Source organism: Euprymna scolopes, chromosome 43 (assembly GCF_053919585.1).
Source record: "Euprymna scolopes isolate OS-2025 chromosome 43, ASM5391958v1, whole genome shotgun sequence".
Lineage (NCBI taxonomy): Eukaryota > Metazoa > Mollusca > Cephalopoda > Sepiida > Sepiolidae > Euprymna > Euprymna scolopes.
This window is the reverse complement of record NC_136524.1, coordinates 63,709,426-63,730,645: the sequence shown is the minus strand read 5'-3', so window position 1 is coordinate 63,730,645 and position 21,220 is coordinate 63,709,426. Positions and strand designations below refer to the sequence as shown.

Genomic DNA, 21,220 nt, shown 5'->3' with positions numbered 1-21,220 from the left:
ATACTTCATGTTGTTTGCATCTTCCTATATTTATTCATGGTTCCGACTTACTGATTTTGTAGAGTAAGGTAGAGATAAAGGTAAAGACTTGTCGTGGATTTTGTTGTTTTTATTCCCAGCCCTGCAGAACATGATTTAGCTCTGCGAAGGGAAAGAGTTTATAATATTCTTAGTGTGTTTTAAATTAGGTGCATCTGAGTCAGGAAGCCATCTTCAGACAGTCCGATCTGATTGCACCAGACACAGTATTAGGTATTCCTAATTTTCAAACAGTTTTTAATTTGATTTCTATAATATACATTTATCATTTTCATAGTTTCTTATATATAAGCCTGAATTACCTGAGACAATATCCTTAATTGTCTTCAACCTCTCTGTACAATGGTTTGTTAGGACAACCTGATATGAGGATACTTCACCTTACAAGTAAACTGATGAAATGTTCAAAATAACATTCAGTATTTGACGCTCAAATAAGGTCCTCTCGACACGGTTACACACTGACTCATATGAGGCACAGTGCACTTTCTCTTAGGGATGTTACCTCAAGTAACAGTACATAGCTAGATACTCTACCAGACTAGATTAATCCTTATCCTGTAATCCAATAAGAGAGAGAGACCACAAGAAGGATATACTAGAACATTAGCATAAACTAGTCAATTGGGAAGAGGAAAATTAATGTCCTTCACATCTTCACTTAATGTTTGAAAGGTAAAAGTAAACTTTAGCTAAACACTCAGATATCGATGGATCTCATAGAAAAATCAAGTTTTAAACCCAGCAATTGATTGATGGGACTTACACTAAAGTAAAATGGAAAATCAAAAATAAATTTTTCAATAGTAAAACATCTGATGTTGCTGAGAACAGATATTAAACCTTGATTGTACACAAACATGATGTTTAGCTCCCTTCCAAAGCAGCAAGATGTGACACATGGTTGTGAAAGTATGATTTGAAAAGCCAGCACTTCAGAGGAAGAGCACTCTGGTCTGCAAAAATACTTCAAGAAATTAGCAATAATAAACTATTTGCTTCTCGAAGGGTGAGAAGGCAAAGCCTGGAGTGTGGAACACAGAACTGCACATGACCATACCTCAGCCAACAAAGAACAAGCCACTCCAACAATGGTACAGACTCTTGATTTAATCTATTAATGTATTATTTTTCAATGGGGGTGAGTAGTATATCTTTCTGTTGTTGTAAGGCTGTCCTTTCAGGAATCACTTTTTTTTTAAAGGGATGGGAATCCTGAGGAGGAGGTGAGACTGTAGTATCTTTTCAGTTGCCATGATACCATATTTGCAAGATTACCATCTTCTCTTTCATAGAGAAGGATCCTTCCAGGTATTAGTTCTATTTTGGAAGGTAGCTGATCAGCGGCTTGGTTCCCACCAGTTTTGGAAAATAACAAATAGGATCCTGAACAGAAGTGTGCGTTCTATCCCAACCATTATCAATAGACCAGAGGTCATCTCGTCAGCGTCAGACAAGGCCAAACTATTTGCAAAGAACTTTGCAGCTAATTCTACCCTATGCGACGAAGGCCATCAACTCCCCATATTTCCTCCTATAACACAGAACAAGCTAGGTAACATAAAAATATCTGTGCATGAGGTCGCCAAGCTAATCAAGAACCTAAATTCCAGTAAAGCAACTGGCCCTGATGGCATCCCAATTATAGTGTTAAAAAAACTTCAACCAGAACTTGCTCCCATACTTACGAAACTATTTAAGAGCTGCCTTAAGGAGAAGTGCTTTCCGACTTCTTGGAAGACATTATCAGTTTGCCCTGTATTTAAGAATTCAGGTGATAAGTCATTTCCCACTCAGTACAGACCAATAAGTCTCCTGTGTGTTATGAGTAAGTTGCTGGAATCCATATTAAATAGAGAAATAGTCAACCACCTCAGCAGGAATAACCTTCTTAGTGACACACAATATGGTTTCCGCTCTGCAAGATCTACCACAGATGTGCTGACGGTTATATCTCACAGGATTAGTGAATCTCTTGATAAAGGATTCCTTTCTAGGGCAATTGCTCTTGACATATCAAAGGCCTTCGACAAGGTATGGCATAAGGGTCTACTTCACAAGATTTCCAGCTACGGTATAACTGGAAATGTTTTCTCAATCATTAAATCATTTCTCTCCGATAGGCTCATAAGAGTAGTGGTAGATGGACAAAAATCGGAGGCCTGCAATATAAATGCTGGAATCCCTCAGGGGTCAATCCTGGGCCCAACTCTCTTCCTGATCTACATCAATGACCTCCCTAAACACATACTTAAATTAGCAATACACATGAAAAAATTGAAATAGCATTGAATATTTCAATATTGGTCTGCATAGAAAGAGCTTGATGAGCTAAGAAAGAATCTTTTTAAATTTTTGAAATCTGATTAAAATTAAGGAAGTTATGGCTATTTTTGTACCTCACACGTTTGGATATTTTTCCCTCTTTAAGACCATATGCGTTTCGTCACATTTTTTGCACTACTTTTTCAGTAAAAATGTCATATCTTTGTTAAAACACAAGACTAAGAAATGAAATTTACCATATAAGTGTATTTTTGTACAAGGAATCAGAATATGCAACTGAAAATCTCCCAAAGTTTATGGTTTCCAAATAATCTGCAGTAAATGTGCATAAATATGCAGCAATTCCTTAAAAATGCCATGTATCCATAAACAGAAAAGAAGTTGGAGAACTCAAAGTTGAATTGTAATGTGCTTTATGTACAAAAAACTTAAATCTAAACATAAGACCATTTAAAAATGAATATATTGCAATATTTTTTTGGTATTATTGTAGATTAACACCTTCTGTTTAACCCCACTCAACTCCTGACCACCCCTCCAAAATGTGATTCTACCTTTTTAGGAAATTATGTATAAAATGCCATGAAATACTTTAATGAAAGATAAACAAATTATTTTAGAATTGAATGTAAAATAAGTTCCTATTACAGGTCATTCTAGCATTTTAGGGCAGTTAACTTTTTTTTTCTATGGGAAAATATGCATGCTTTTTTTTTTTTTAAGATGATTATGTGTAGTTTTAAGAGGGTTTCTATGCAATGAGAATATGAGGAGGGTTGCCATTCGGTCTTTGAATTAATTGTAGGGCTAAGGAAAATTATGTGCGAACATACTGAAAACTTGACAGAGACAAAGCTAACAAAAACAATATTAGGGGGGGGGGAGCGGTTAGTTTCACAAAAATTTAATGTAAAATAATTCATCATTTCCTGGCCATTCTAGCATTTTAGGACAGTTAACCAATTTATTTTTATGTGTATTTTTCTTTAAGGAAGGGTCTATTTTTTGTTTGTTTGTTTTAGATGCTTGTATGTGGCTTAGAGAGGTATTTTGTTGGGGGGCGCTTGCCACTCGAACTTAGTGTTATTGTTAGGGTTAAAGAGTGTTTTAGGAGGAGACTTGCCACACATAATTTGTATTAGAGGTAAAGTTAAGAGAGCTTTTTTTCAAAGAGAGCGTTCAAAAATTTGTTGATTTCTATTTTCGAGATTGAAGGTGTTAATTCCATAGGCCGTTTATACTACGCTGGAGCAGGTTGTAAAATATCTTTCGCTTAATAAGTAGAAAAAAAAATAACAAAATAGAAAGCTTCCTAATTGTAGTTTGATGTGTTTTCTAACTGCTTTTAAAATTTCAAGAATATTGATATAGATTTTGAGGGTTTGTATTACTATACACATAGATTCGAAAAAGTTGTCAAAAAAAAACAAATATATAACAAATAAATGTTATATAAAGCAAGTTACTTTTCTACCTAACTGGATAATTTTTTAGTGTTTTTATTTAATGTAACATGTTTATTCAGCTTGAAAACAGTGTTTACTAATGTTTTGGAAAATTTAAAATGGCGCCCGCCGCCCGACTCTCTTGAAACGGTGAATTTGGGGAAAAGAGTTAAAAATAAAAAAGTAGACAAAATACTGCTAGAAACTCGCTCAATATGTTACCGTGACATAGGCTGACATATATTCGGTGAGTTTTTAACAGTATTTTGTATAGTTGTTTTTTAATTTTTAACTCCTTTTCTCAAACTTACCGTGTCAAAGAGAGTCGGGCCGGGCGCTATTTTTAATTTTCCAATACATCGGTAAACACTGTATGTATTTCGAGCTGAATAAACATGTTACATTGAATAAAAACACAAAAATATATATCCAGTTAGGTAGAAAAGTAACTTATCTTGCCTTTGATAACATTTATTTGTTATATATTTGTTTTTTGACAACTTTTTCGAATCTATGTATGAACGAGATTTTGATACTTATTTTGATTTAAAAAAAAAACATTTGTGGCTGTTCGCAGTAAAACATTGTTTTAATTCGTTGTTCAAGACTAATTTAAAGAATAAAAGTGCATGCAAGCTTCCTAATTGTAGTTTTTGTTTTTTTAACCATGTTTTTAAATTTGACGAGCAATGTAAGAAATTGCAACAGATTCATAATGCCGAATTGGTTGGGATTGTTATTATACATTCTGAAAACCGAATAGTTCTAAACTAATGTTATTCTGATAACAAAATAGCTCTCATTAAACGTATAAGAACATTTATATTCATATTTTCATATTTTTCTTAATTCGTTCTTGAATAAAAATTAAAGAACGCGTGTTGTTTACACTGTGCTGTGCTATGGCTGATTCTACAGGCTGGAGCTGCTGCTGCTTCTTTAAAATACTAACTTCATTTGACCAAATTCGAGAAATATAAACAATTTTTTTTCTCGGGTAGGTCCTTTTAAATTATCAATTACCGCGGTCCTACTCAACATAAAATAATACTTTTAATTGATAAAGATAGTAAAAAGATTGATTTACTTACTACTGGGTGTCCGAATAATTTTTTTTTCAAAATGTTCAATACTCGTCATATTAAAGTCTTATTTTTAACACGACAAAAAAAGAAATGGTCAAAAATATTTCGGACACTTGACAGTATTAAGATTAACACCTCTTCTAATTGGTTCCCAAATTTCATGACGAAATTCTTCATACAATCACGGTACGGACCTTTAGAAAACAGGGGGGGTCATTACAAAACCTTACCGAAAACGCCATTTTATGACGTTCACATTTTTATCACTTTATTTGCTTAAAACTCTTAAAATATATAATGTACATTCATATTTATTAATTCATTTGAAAGTATATTCATTTCCGAACAAAACAGTAGTAATTTGAAGACTTGAAGTGCTTTGGTTTAAAAAATATGGCTATTTTAGTAGAACTACCTTGAAATCTGTGATTATCCAAAGCGTTTTTTCGTCCGTGTGTATTACTACTTAAATCATTTGTTGACATCTATGCTGATGACACGACCATCTATAGCAACACATCTAAGGCCATAAATGACAAAGTTCTCTCTGATTGTCTCTCCTCTGATCTAGAGTGCATTGTACAATGAAGGAAGAGGTGGCTGGTTACTTTTAATACATCTAAAACCAAGCTCCTATCTTTACATCATCAACGCTCTGATCCCCAGCTGGCATCAATTGTGATGGATGGCTCTCGTCTGGGTGAGGCCCTGTGTTTTGACAAGCTTCTGGGCTTGATCTTTACTCCTGATCTGAAATGGAACACGTACATAAAGTCTGTTGCCAAGGTCGCTGGAAAAATGGTAGGATCCTACTACCGCTCCAGAAGATATCTCACTACTGATGCAATTCTCTATCTATATAAAAGCCAAGTACGTCCAAGGATGGAATACTGTTGCCATATCTGGGCAGGAGCTGCTAAAAACAGCCTATCCTGCCTTGACAGAGTACAAAATAGACTTCGTGGGAGATGCACTTTTCTCTACCCTGCAACCTTTCTCCCACAGAAGAGACGTTGCGAGCCTATCCTTGTTTTATCGTTATTTCCATGGCAGGTGCTCGTCTGAACTCAAATCTCTGTTCCCCCCTCGCCAATCTTTCACGAAAAACACCCATCTAGCTGAATCTACCGTGAAAAATTTCCCCCACTCTATATCTGTGCCTAAATCAAAACGCGGATTCCATGAACAAAGCTTCTTTCTTAGAACTGCACGCCTGTGGAACTCTGTTCCGTCTGCCTGCTTCCCACCTGACTACAACTTGGATGTGTTCAAGTCCAACGTTAACAAATTCCTAAAGAACCGCCCCCTTAAGTAAACACTTCATCAAATCTCCACACTAACGTAATGTACTTGCAATAACCCTTATCCCTGAGTGGCTTCCGGGCCTTGATAAGTGGTGATCACTGTGTAAAAAAAAAAAAAAAATAAATAAATAAAAAAAAATAAAAAGTAGTATAGTATCCATTCTGTTGTCATGACACCATCCTACCAAGCATTACCACTTCCTTTGGAGAGAGTGTAGAATATATTTGTTCATCATGATACTATCCTTCCAGGCTTTACTTCCTGCTTTTGGAAGGTGGTAGTGTAGTATATTTTCATTTGCCATGATACATTGTACCCTAATCGATCAGGTCTCGGATAGTATAGATGCAGCACTCTCCTTAGATAGTAACGCCCAATTACATATGTTTGGTGACTTTAATGTTAACCATAAAAATTGGCTGGGTTTCTCAGGTTACACAAATGCAGCTGAGCATTCTACTTATAGCTGTTCTATAGCCCATTTCCTCACACAAACAGTAATGTTCCCAACCCTCCTACTAGATCGTGAACACCAGCAAACTTCATTTCAAGACCCATTCCTCACCATAGTACTTGAGGATTGTGTGACTAATGTCCACAGTCCACTTGGAAACGCAGACCACCTAGTGGTATCAGCTGACATCACACTTAAATCCCAATCCCAAGATGAGGAGCCATTGCTCAAAACAACAAGCTACTACAAAAGGACTGATTGCTGAATCTTGCTTCCCTAATAGCTGGAAAATGGCCTCTTGTGGTACCAGTGTACAAGAATTCTGGTTAAAGGACTGACTCTTTAAATTATCACCCTATTAGTCTCCTCCCCCTCTTCGCTAAAATCTTTGAGACCTTAATTAATCAAGCACTAATCCACCACCTCACAAAAGCAAATCTTCTCTCTGACAAGCAGATATGGATTTAGGCAATGTCGTTCTAATGCAGATATTTTAATAATCATCTCTGAAGCATGTATTATGTACTAGATAAGGTGGGCAATGCCAGGGCTGTATCCATTGATATATCCAAGGCCTTTGACAAAGTTTACACGAAGGGCTGCTAATGAAAATTAAATCATACAGTATAACTGAACACGTACTAAATATAATTAGATCTTTCAAAGACAATAAGACTATCCATGTTGTCATTATTGGACATACATCCAAGCAGTATCACATTAATGCTGGAGTGCCTCAAGGGTCGATCCTTGGACCACTATTACTCCTGATATTTATAAACGACCTCCTTTGTGTCTGAAATGGGTATATTTGCTGATGATATAATGGTCTATAACAGGCATGAGGGAAGAACAACAGTGCATAAATCTAAGACAATGGCAGAATTGTTAGAAAATGACCTTCAAACCGTATGGGAATGGGGCCCGCAAATCGATGGTAACATTTAATGCTAGTAAGACTTTCGCTCTCCTTTAACAATTAAAAGTTGCTTCTCCAACCGCCTATATCATGACAAATAACACCCTACCTGAGAATTCTTCTTTCAAACTTCTCAACCTAACATTTGCAGACAATATCAGCTGGAACAAACACATTGAGAATATTGCAAAGGCTGCTGCAAAAAAGGTTGGTTTCCTTTATCGAGCTAGAAGACTACTCACACCTGAGAGTATCCTGTACCTCTACAAGGCTACCATTCACCCATGCATGTAGTATTGTTGCCACATCTGGGCTGGTGTATTTACCACTAGCCTCTCCCTCTTGGATAAGATCCAAAAAAGAGTTTTAAATCTAATAGGGCCCACTTTGTCAACTATGCTCCTACCCCTGTCCCATCGCCGCAATGTTGCATCTCTGTGCCTGTTTTATAAATATTTTAATAAAATGTGCTATATTGAATTTGTTGCACTTGTGCCCCCTCGACGTACATATCCCTGACAAACCTACTTAGTAACAAAATCTCACCCTTCACTGTTGAGGTACCTAAAAGCCAGAAAGCTCTTTTCTAATAATTTCTTCCCTAGAACAGCTTGACTTTGGAATTCCTTTCCTGCTACTTGCTTCTCTGGCTGTACTAATATGCAGAAGTTTAAATGTAACATAAACCAACATCTTGGTAATCTTTCCTAGGCATGGTCCCAAATAGTAGCCTCTTGTATCCAAGTGGCCATATGCCTTGTTAGAGGTGAACATGAGTAAAAATAAAAAATAAAATAAAAGCAACATTCCTTCCAGACAATTCAGTGTACTATCTATTGTTATTACTTTATTATTCTCTCAGGCACTAAGTCCCTCTTGAGATGGGTGAGGATAGTATTTATTTGTCATGCTAGCATCGTCCCAGTTATTCTTAATACCTCATCCTTTGTTCATTCACCATGGTATCATCATCCAAGATTAGCAAAAAAGGACTTTTCTATCTATGCCCATTTCACCTATATCATATTCGGTTTAACTTTCATTTTACATGCAGGCATGTGTAGGATGCTTTTAGAAATTAATTTCCAATCTAATCTATCTCTGGAAAGGTCTTTATTTATCCCTCTTTTTCTCAAGTCCATCCTTATAACTTCTCCCTACTACCCCACTGATAGTGCTTTCTCAACTGTTTTACATCTTACGTAAGAACTCTCATCCATTCTTTCAACATAGCCATAAATAGTTGAATAATTCTAATTTAAATATATCATTGTTTTTATCATATAGTCAAAACAGTTAAGAAAATGGAGAAAAAAACTCTAAAGAATTAAGCCGTTTAGATGAATAAAAGAAAATATCACCATTGTATCAATATTCCTAATCAGTCCAAATAAATATCAATAAGAAATCAGTGCAAACGAAATTATATTTATGCTAATGGGAAAAAATGCAAAAAAGGTAGGGGAGAGGGGGTAATCAAAATCAAGGAACGATTTAGCTGATGCATGGTTATTTCAGTCTAACATTGAAAGACCAACCGGCTTAATTTGATATATTAGATATATATTTATGAAATATGAATAAATACATACCTCGAATTGCGCTGTTATTTCTTGAATGTTTGTTTGAGCCATTTGTGCAGCCAATTTCTGTTTTTTCGTCAAGATAGCATTCAGTTCACCAAGTTCTCTGCTCAATACAGCTTGTTTCAATGCATGCTGAGTTGTAAGTTGCCGTGCCTCCGATGTATTCATGTAATCATCACCCAAACTCTGATCAGCTTCCTATTAAAAAAGAAAAACTGACGTAATATATATGCTGTATCAGAAATGGGTTTGATTCTGAATGTTGCCACAGTCAGCCTCTACTTATGAGTTCATTTTATTCAATTATATTACATGTATAGCTTTGTTTTAAATTTTTGTTTTAAGATGTGAGCGAGACTCACTTTATCAAACTTTATCATGCCATCTACATCAATCTTTATAACTTACTGTTAATAATAATATTCCTTTTGGAATAATAAATGTCTGTCAAGGTCAGTACTATTAAAAAATAAAAGATCCTTTCTCCCATAAACTTAATTGTTCAAGGTCAGTACTATTAAAAAATAAAAGATCCTTTCTCCCATAAACTTAATTGTTAGTTAAATATTCTAAAAGCACATAAAATGAATGTTTCTTATTTTAATTGAAGAAATTTCATTCTTTTTAAAACCTTTTTCTGTAAAAATAATTTCAGCTAAATATACAAATCAATAAAATGAATGTTATCATTTGAAAGGTATTTATTATGAATTGTACTGTTTTAGTTGACAGAACAATATAATTTGATTTTTATCTATCCTAAAATAAAATGAATAAAGTTGAAGTTTTTACCATAGCAACATCAGATAAATCCCTAATCAACATTGGATGATCTTACCTTAAATGCACATTAAAAGTAATAAGCATATTATTCAACAAAATCTGATTATTAAACTTAAATTTTGAAGATCATATAAACATTTACTTTGTTGCTGCATTATTCTAAATAATTTTTTCAGCTGCCAAATTAAAGAAATGGCTCTGAATATTTTTTTAATATCAGGAAGTTTTTACAGATGTCGTGTTGGTTTGGCAGGCTGAGAGCAGGCTCAAGATGTTCCTTTTAATAATAGTGATGAAGTATCCACAACAAATTGTCTAAAATTAGAATTCCTCCATAGCAAATTTGTTTAGATATATAATGCAAATGTATCAATGTATTTACTAATAGAATTCTTTCTTTTTGGTTTTAAACTCAAAATGTTTTCTATAGAATCTTTATTTTTGAGTAGCTTATGTAGAATAATAAAAAAAAAAGACTGAAATTGAGACCCTCATTGTTAGTGGTGGAGTATTCTTTGATAAAACAAAAGCTATCTAACTCCTTTACCTCTGACATTAATCATTTTTAAGTTTTAGCCTTCATGACAAAATCAACATTTTCGGAGAGAACTATCATGAGAGAGAAAAGGAAAGCAAGATAAGACAGGAATAGAATAAGAGCAAAACAAGAAAAAGAAAGAAAGAGAAAGAGAGGAAATAAAATCCACCCAAATACTAATAACGCAATTTTACCCACATCTGACTTTGACTATCTTTTTAAAAACTCCTTCAGCTAGTATACTTCTGATAGGTTTCATTTTTGCTGCTTCATTTTTTCTTTCCAATTTTTTGCGAGTTAGTGAATTAATATTTTAGTTGAGGTCGAATTTTCAGCTCCTTTTCTCTTTCAATTTGAAGTCTTTGATTATGTCTCCCATATGCTAAAATCTTAAATCCCAGGACTCTTTCAACACTGTTAATGTCTATTTTTTTTATATAACTTTAATATTGTCAATAAAATCACTTAAGAAAAGTATTCAAAAAGATTATTATGAATAAAAATTGGCAAAGTAATTTTATCAAAGGCTTACTTCTAAAGAAGTTTCTCCACATTCAATTTTTGTGTCATTAACTTGCCTCTCAACCTGGAAAAAATAAAGGAGAAAATAAATTTTATTAAAAAAATTATTTGCTTAGAATTTGAAAAATAAAAAATATCAGTTAAAGAGAAAAGGTCTACTGTATGACACCTTTGGATTTTGAAATCAGAAATTGACAAGCTGTGTTTATCAAGTACCCATTAAATTATATTTTAGGTTTGTTTTTCTTTGTGGGGTGGGAAGAGTAATGCATCTAAAACCAAGCTCTGATCCCCATCTGGCATCAATTGAAATGGATGACTCTCGTCTAGGAGAAGTTCCATGTTTTGATAAGCTTCTGGGCTTGATCTTTACTCCTGATCTGAAATGGAACACGTACATCATGTCTGTTGCCAAGGTCGCTGGAAAAATGGTAGGATCCTACTACCGCTCCAGAAGATATCTCACTGTTAATGCAATTCTCTATCTATATAAAAGCCAAGTACGTCCAAGGATGGAGTACTGCTGCCACATCTGGGCAGGAGTTGCTAAAAACAGCTTATCCTGCCTTGACAGAGTACAAAATAGGCTTCATGGCTTAGTGGGGATGCCCTTTTCTCTTCCCTGCAACCTCTCTCCCACATGAGAGACGTTGCAAGCCTGTCTTTGTTTTATCGTTATTTCCATGGCAAGTGCTTGTCTGAGCTCCAATCCCTGGTCCCCCCTTTCCAATCTTTCACAAAAAACACCAGTCTAGCTGAAACCACTGTCAATAATTTTCCACACTCTTTATCTGCGCCAAAACCAAAACGTAGATTGCATGAACAAAGCTTCTTTCTTAGAAGTACATGCCTGTGAAACTGTTCCGTTTGCCTGTTTCCCATCTGACTACAATCTGGATGTCTTCAAGTCCAACATAAACAAATTCCTGATGAACCGCCCCCTTAAGTAAGGCACTTTATCCAATCTCAACACTAACATACTGTACACGCAATAATCCTTATCCCCGAGTGGCTTCCAGGCCTTGATAAGTGGTGACCACCTTGTAAAAAAAAAGAAAGGTATTAATAATTTGTTTTCATCTCAACATGACTACTCTCATACAACTGGTGATAGAGTAGCTGCTCTAAATGCTACCAAAGAAATAGAGCTTCTGTACTGTCAATATACATTAGCTAGACAAACTGTTAAGCCAATACACTCAAACCTCTCAGACAAGAGTGGCCCAGTCTAATCGTAGATATATGCAACAATCAAGTACCTCCAAAATCCTTAGTTTTAGAGAAGGAAAGGGAATGATGTGGGAGCTGGGAATGGCATTCATTGCCCTAATCAGGAAACAAGTCCAAAAACTGGGTGTCTCTGCTGAGTCACTGTGATGACATCTCTATGCCTGGTTAATAGCCAAAGAAAGAATATGAAAGCTGGGTGATAGGCAGAGTTTATCTACTCAATAAGTAGTTTAAGTTTGCAAATTGGCAATTTGTTTGAGTCACAAGTACTATTTTCCCATGCATGGAGTATTGTTGCTGGGTTGGTACATCTGCCACTAGTCTCTCACTCTTAGACAGGGGTCAAAAGAGTCGTCAACCTAATAGCTCCTGAACTAGCAACCAAATTCCAAACTTTGTCCCATCGCTGAAATGCTGCATTTCTGTGCCCATTTTAAAAATATTTTAATGGAATGTGCTTTGACAAACTCAAAGCACTTGTATCCCCACCCCTCGACATAAATACTCCTGACTAACCTGAAAAGCAGCAACATCTAAGCCCTACACTATAGAGATCCCTAGATGCCGGAAAACCTTCTACTCAAATAGTTTCTTTCCTCGAACTGCTAGACTTTAGAATTTCCTCCCAGGTCTCTGCTTTGCTGACCGTACTGACATGCAGAAGTTCAAGTATAATGTGAACAGACACCTTACTGCTTAACTCTCTACATAGTATCTCTGTAAATTTGATCTCAAATAGTACCCCTTACATCAGAGTGGCAAAATCCTGCCTCTGACAAGGTTTTTATATCAATGTTGAAACGTAACAGTTCTTGTCCAACAAATACTATTCATCTCTCTGCCCAGTCAGGATCATACGATCAAGTAAGGTTTTGATAATTCAACAATTAGTTTCAAATCAAATTTCATATTACTCATCTTGTTAAGCAAGACACATAATTGTTATCTACATATGGATCATATACTCAAAAAGTACCAGAAGAGCAACAAAATTATAGTGACCATTGCTTGTGTGCACTACTCTCTGAGAATCAGTGACCATGAACCTGCTGACTGAGAAACAACCCAATGAACCATAATCACTTACACCTATTTGTTTATAGAATAGCTTGATTTTCTTTCTAATTTTACAATATTTTTCTTGTAAATTATTATAGGAAAGAATAATTGGAGTTCACACTAAGATTCACTCCTATAGTTTACTCTAATGCCAATCTAAAACAAGGCAGTGCGATATTAAGCTAGTTGCCAGTTAGTTGGCCTCAATAATAAGCCTTTGTAACATATCTCATGGTACTTTTGATCCTCTTATTCCTTATAATCAGCAGCAGCCAATAAAAACAAAATACAGTTTCTCACATCTGCAGACTGGCTAATTTCAGGTATAAACCTCTCATGACCGCTCAACCTCCTATGGTTAACAAAAACACACTATTCTAAACACTGCAGCCAACCCAAGCAAAATACATTTTCTTATATCTGCAGACATATCCGTCGATCACCTATCTATTCTTTTTAGAACAGATTCAGAGTTGCAAATTCTTGTCACAAACAATCAACTGTGTATTCAAAAGAAAAGCAGAATCGTCTGTTTATGGAAAAACCTTGTTCTTCTTTTATTTAACCCCCCCCCTCCCACTTTTTTTTTTTTTTTTTTTTTTTTTTTTTTTTTTTACAAATTATAAGTATTGCAATTCATTCAAAGATTTACTCATATAAAATTCATGTTTATAAAAAGCTGAAAATGTTCACTGAAATTGCAGAAAATCTGAATGCATGATAAAACTGTTCATACTTACAGCATTTTGTACACTTTCAAATTGTTCTTTCAACTTGTGTGTATCTTCATCATCTTGATTATTTTTCTCACTTAATTTTCTAAATGAAGTTAAAAAAAAAAAAAAAAAAAAATTTTTTTTCATTTTAAATTAAATCCAATGAAACAAGAATATTCATTCACTTTCAGTTGTTAAAAGACAAAAGTCAGGATGTAAAAAAAGTGTTTTTTAGATTGACTTACCTACAAATAGCTAAAACTGTTTCTAACTTATTCTTCTGATCTTCATTTTGAGCTTCAGCTTTAATTATTTGTTCCAGTTGCTGAGCGCCACGTTCAAGAGATGCGTTTAGTTCTTCTGTTAAATTCTTATTTTGTTTCTGTTCAGTATAAAAAAATATATATTTTAAGACATTCAATAAGAATTACATGCCCACATCTTTGATTTGAACCGAATTAGTTTATGATTTCCTTTAATAAAAAAAATGTTCTTTTGACATTAGATATTTCATTTGTACTTTTCATTTTTGAGCAGACTATATAGATAGTTATAGTTCTTACAGTAGATAACTTACGTTAGATGAAAAGTCTTTATAAAAAAAAAGAAAAAAGAAAATTCAAGATGGTAAATTTGTACCCTATGCTATCCACTTCCATATACACAAAAATCTACCATTTTTCTTTTAAGGGAATTACATGTAAGCAGGTTAAAAATTTGCTAAAATCTTGTTGGAAAAATTTGTTTTCTTTTTGAATGAACCAGCACTGGATCCTAATCTATACTATTAATAAAATTCTAAATGTTTATTTATGTGTGTGTATATATACCAATAAAACTTTTGAATGGATACTCCGAATTGAAAAATTCTTTATTTCCTTAAAAGGTGTCAGTCCCTAGATTGTCCTTATCTATATATGGTTCATAACAAACAACACCAAGTCACACAAAAAGCCCAAAATAAGGGTTTTTGAGCCCGTTTCGTTTTTGTCAAAAAAGTTACCTACCCATGTCAATGGAATTTAGCACTGTCTGTATACAGTTGTGGTAACATCTTTCAGCATACGGACAGAACTTGTGGTGCAATGGATAATGCATCTGACTACGGATCAGAAGATTCTAGGTTCAAATCCTGGCAAGTTCGTAATAATTTTAACCATCATTTTATCCAATGTTTACTCATTATCCTTACCATTAGTTAGGGTATTTTTTTTTTTTCAGTGATTTTGTTTTGTGCATATGGGAATTTCCCATACTCCAAGTTCACAGGGTAAGCGTTGATGGTAAGACGATGTTGAGTGTACTCGATTTTTTGTTCGACACAGCTGCTAGTGTATAATAAAACTTTATATAATGAAGGCATACCAAATTTGCTAGTTTGTAGTAAATCGTGTGTACTCAAAGTTCTTAATGCTACAAATAGAAAAGCTTCTTAAATTATAGAACATATTAAGTAGGATTGTTACTATACTAGAATTTTAGTGCTGATAGCATAGGCAGTTACAGCATAAAATAATAAACTAAATAAGTTCCCAGATCATCTACCAAAATAGAAAGATGACAAAAGAAGAGCCCACTTCCTGGAGTACATAAAAAGAAAAAACAAAAATACAATCATGCTAGTAGGTGTTGTATTTTATCCGAAACAAACTTCTTCTCAACCTAATCAACTATTGGTAAAAATAAAAAAAGATTTTTAGTAGATAATGGGGTATTATTAAAGTTGTCTGTATTACCTCAAATCAGAGCTAAATATTCATTATTAATAATAAAAAAAAAAAAAGAAAAAAATAGAAAAAAAAATTGAAATCTATTAAAAGGAAAAATCTTAATTTAAAAGGAGAAAATGTTTAAAATAACTATTCAAGAATGTAACAAGACATAATAAATAATTGTTCTTTTTAAAAAATCAATATGCAAGTATCAGAAAGTTTTATCAGATGTCCTGCTAGTTTGGTAGACCAACTGTAGACTCCAGGTGTTTCCATGAACAGTGGTGATGGTGCTCATAAAGTATAAAGTATTCAATGAAAAAAACTTATAAAAACTGGACTAGCGACCTATTACTGGGAGCTTAAAGAAACCCAATATTCACCAATAGTCAAGTAGAAAGTAGCATTACAGGTTAGTACATATAGCAATTCAGATGACCCTTGTAGATTATGTTTGAATTTGAAAATTCTAAGCTTTAAAACCCCCAACGCATTAAACTTTAAAAAATGAAATAGCAAACACCAGTATATATAGAATAAACTTTACTTTAGGGTAACAATCTATAAAAATAAATAAAATAATCATTAAATGAAAAACTAAACTCGAACAACACCCAGAATAGAAAAAGTACACCAAGCACACAAATGTTAAAATAAGATCACCTCCAAGTTTGATATATTAACAAAAAGGGTGCATAATTCCTGTACAAAACAGAACAAAAGAGGAAGTAAAAGTTGAATTTTTTTATTAAGAGAAGCTCTGTCAGTGATTAATGAGAGCATGAACCTGTGGGAGGGAATGATAATGAATTTGATTGGTTAGCTAGCTAGACTAAACACAAAAATGTATATATAAAAACACCCACTAACACTAATTCCATGCATTTTAGCCTGACAATTCCCAACATGAAAGTTAATTACCATAAATAGATATATTTTCATAATTTAGTACCTAGTTCTACTCACATATGTTCTGTTGAAGTAAATAGTGAAAAATCGAGATATAATGCCACCAATCATAAAAATTTTGAGGTAGTTCTACTAAAATAGTCATATTTCAGAAACTAAAGCACATTATGTCCTCAAAATACCACTATTTTGTTCAGAAATGAATATACTATCACGTGCTTTAATAAATAATAATCTACATGATACATATGAAGAGTTTTAGATAAGTAATGAGAAAAATGTTAAAGTTATGAAACAGACATTTTTTTTTATATCCCTACAGAAGCTTGGTATCACTTCTGTATAAGGAATTTTGTCTTGAAATTTGGAAAACAATAAAAAAAAAAAAAATAAAAAATAAATAAAATAAAAAAAAACAATCTCACTCATTGTCGATGCACAAAATAAATTGGTCCATTTATTTTTTTTTTTTGGTTGTTTAAAAATAAAATTATAATACACATATTTTTTTGTACCCCAAGTAATGAGTAAATTAATTTTCTTATTATTTTTATACATTAAAATTATAATTTTGTGTTGATTTCTTTTTTGGTATGAAATGTTTTTAAATAGGGTCTCCCCAAAATTGTAACCAGTTTTCAGTAAAAGTAAACAATTTAACTAATAATGTTAATAATTACAACCCAAGCAGCCACAGCTGTTATCATCTTAATTTGAAGTCAACAAGTTTTATAACTTACGTTTATTTTAAAATTAAAAAAACAAAACAACTTTGTTAGCCCTCTACCACCAAATTATACTTTCAAATAAACAATATTTCTTATTCTTATGGCTTGTCATCTCGACAAGCTATAAGAGTAAGAAATATTGTCTTTTTGAAAGACAGGTCTATGCATGGTTCAACAAATGAATGAGGGGTTTGTTTATGTTTGTGGGTCAGTTGCATGCTAACTTCCGTCACGCGTAATTTTCATAATTAAACTATTTATTGCATAAACAAATTCTGGTGGTAAAGGGTTTAATTAATGCAGTCTGTGATTCTTTTGTAAATTTTCTTAAAAAATAAAATATTGGTTTTCAAACATATTTAACTTTCAAACCTTAATTGTAGTAACAAATGACTTTATAACTGCCAATTAAAAAAAAAAAAAAAAAAAAAAATCAGATTCTACTCTTTTAAGCGATTATATGTGAATACCCTTGTATAATGAAACCCCATTTCCTGGCCATTCTTGTCTTTTAGAGCAGTTATTTTTTCAATTTGAAAAGTTTGTGTATGAGTATATAACATTACGCTACCACTAAATCTAAACCACCTCCTAAAAATGCCTCTCTGGAACCTGTTGTACCATTAACCATAAACCTGAGTGACAAGTCCCATTCAGAAAAAAAATCTCCTTAAACCCTACCACTAACCTTAAATTCAACCACACATAATTGTCTAAAGACAAATAAAAGTAAAAAGACCTTGTCCCCTCCCTAAAAAAAAAAAAAAAAAAAAAAAAAAAAAATATATATACACATGATTTGTTTCTCGGAGAAAAATAAATTAACTGCTCTAAAACGCTAGAATGATTTGGAAATAGTGGATTAGTTTATATTAAATTTATATGTAAATCTAATCCCCAAGTCTAAAATAATTAATGTTTTTTTTTTTCTCCCAAGTTTTCAGGGTGTTCATACATAATTGTCATTATCCCGTCCACCACTAACTCTGTCCAGGATGTAAGCCTCCTCTTGCTACAAAGACTTTCTTAAAAAAAATACATATGATTAAAGGAAAAAAAAAAAAAAACTCACAATATTTATTTCTCATAGAAAGAAAATGATTAACTACCCTAAAACGTTAGAACGACCCTAAAATCTAAGATTATTTTACATTAACATATTTTGGAGGGGCAGGTGTGATTAAGCAGGTGTTAATCTACAATAATACTAAAGAAATCTTGCAATATATTCATTTTTAAGCAGTCCTAATATTAGATTTCAGTTTTTGTACATAAAATCCATAACAATTCAAGTTAACTTCTTTTTTCTAATGTATACATGGAACTTTTATGGCATTGCAACATATTTATGTGCATTTACTGCAGATAACTTCAAAACCATTCATTTCTGGAGTTTTTATTGTTATATTCTGATTCCTTGCACAAAAATACACTTATATGGCAAATTTCATTGCTTGATGTTGTGTTTTAACAAAGATATAACATTTTTACTGAAAAAGTAGTATAAAAAATGTGAAGAAACGCATATAATCTTAAATAGGAAAAATATATTCAAACGTGCGAGGCATAGAAATAGTCATTACTTTCTTACTTTTAATCGGATTTAAAAAATTTAAAAAGATTCTTTCTTAAATTAGCAAGCTCTTTCTATGTATGCTATTGAGATATTTTAATCAATTTTTTCAAGTGTATTGCCATATACATATATATCTACAAAATTTTTCAATACCACAAAAATCCTATAATTTATGCTGCAAATCAAATGAAAAACTTTTAAAACAGGAAGAGCAATAAGAAATAAAGTGAAATGATCAGTGCAACAGTTAGTATAAATTAGAGAGAGAGAGAGGTGGTCAAACGAATGGAAAGATAACCTGAAAACATACAAAAAATGTATACTGTATCATTTTAAATGATGTTATATTGAAAATATTAATATTTTTAATAACAGCAATAGGAATTTTGGTAATAATTAACAAAATTCAATTCACAAGATTATATATATATATATATATATATATATATAAACAAAATAAATGTTATGGTTTGTATGGCACAAATTGAATAATTTTTGTTTACCTCAAGTTCCTTTACTCTCGCCACCAATTCCTGGTAACATTCTGTGTTATTACTGGAAAGATAAAGTGACATTTTTGAAAATAAAAAATTATTTAAATAAAAAAAATATTACAACTAATTTTAAGTTTACATATTAAGAATTAATGGAATCATGAATATGTTTATTCCTTCTTTAGATTATTGTCGTCACCAACATTAATATTTATGTTTCGGTTGATATGTCATCTTGCCTGATTGTTAATTTAACCACTCAATTTCATAGGAAAAAAAATTAGATTAAAATTGCCAAGTGCAACAAGCCATGTAAAAAGACAGAAGGTATTGCATATATGTATACCATCTGAATGTTTGTTAAAGACAACTTTAAGCTTGGATATTGTAGATATCAACACAATATCCTTTGGTAGGTTGTTTCAGGATGAAAAATACAAAGAATGCTCCCCTTCTTCTGTTGAGACAAAAGCAATGATGCATCTTCTGCAGGTTATTGTAGAGATCGCAACGAGGTAATAGGGATGAAAACTCTTCTAAAAGTAGTTTATATTCCTGTTAAAAATCCTGTATACCAGAATTAGGTAATCTGATCCAGAGTTCATATCAGTTGGATTAACAGTCATATTGCTACTTACACAATTGAGATAGTTACTTCCTTAGTTAGCTTTACTCCCTAGTGTCTGGCATATTCAGACATGCTATGAAGTTGATGAAAATGGTAACATCTTATGAATGGCTAAATCATCTTAAACACCAAGTACATCTGTGATCCTACCAAGATCAAGCTTCTCTTGAAGCACGATTGATGAGATCTTTACTTCTAGTCTGCAGCTGCACATCCACCTATGATGGCATGATCATCATGCTGAAGCTGTTGGAAATCAGAAGTGCTTGGGACTCGTGTTTCACAATGATGCAAGATGACAGAGTGAACACAAGCTGAAAAATACTTTTTCATTTAAAATCTGGAAGGAAATCTGCTTAGATGCACAGATTGGCAGCAGCTTTTTGAACCTTCCTGATACAACACAACAGCAAACAGTGATAGCACCTTCACAACGACTACAAGTATTCAACATGTTGCCCAAAGATGGCTTCAACATCAAGTAGTGCATCATCTCTAACACATTAGCCACAGCTCAACCATTGGTGTGGAAGGAAACTGACACCTACAAACCAACTATCAGGATGTATAGTTTGCATTTGAAGCAGTAGGTGGTTTAGCCCCATGCCTCTGCAACAGCACAGGGAAACTTACTAGAGCCTTACAAGAGGTTGAGACCTACCCCAAAGTATCTTAGAAAAATCCAGTAAAGTAAATCAATAAAAGATTATATAAACTTTACGTTTACTTTTTAATATTTGTAGAGTGTACATAAATGCTGGAAGTCAAAAATAGATTTAGTCCGGTGTCCAAACTCAGCAACTGGTGGTATAGCCTTATCAAGCCACACTGATGGGTCTTGTTAAAAGGAAATTTGTGGAAAAATAAAATATTATAAACATAATTGTTTCCTCCAAAGGCAAAGCACACTATAGGAAAAATATGAAAATTAAAAGCAATATTGCATCATTTCAATCCCCTTATCAGGAAGTCTGAACACTATATAATCTTAAATAGATATATTTCAATTATATTTTGTAAGATTATATTGGTTACCGATGGGGCAAAGATGTTGAATGGAAGTCAAGGGTAAATTTAGCCAGACATTCAAACCTAGTGATTGATGGTATCAGCTTATCTAGCCAAACTGATTAGTCTTATTACGAGTCTTTAAGACAAAGCATATGTGATAAATAAAATATTTATTATAAAAATACACAATAATAT

The 21,220-nt window shown here is 33.0% G+C and overlaps 1 protein-coding gene across 1 annotated transcript in view; it reads right to left on the bottom strand.

The window, feature by feature from the left end:
• Positions 1–21,220, bottom strand: part of LOC145268371 (chromosome-associated kinesin KIF4A-like) — a 123,580-nt gene that overhangs the window by 52,684 nt on the left and 49,676 nt on the right. The window contains exons 9-13 of the mRNA XM_080123922.1: positions 19,396–19,447; positions 14,213–14,349; positions 13,992–14,070; positions 10,973–11,026; positions 9,126–9,317 (exon numbers count right to left, since the gene is read on the bottom strand). Coding sequence (XP_079980048.1) covers positions 9,126–9,317; positions 10,973–11,026; positions 13,992–14,070; positions 14,213–14,349; positions 19,396–19,447 — 514 coding nt within the window. The remainder of the gene's footprint in view (positions 1–9,125; positions 9,318–10,972; positions 11,027–13,991; positions 14,071–14,212; positions 14,350–19,395; positions 19,448–21,220) is intronic.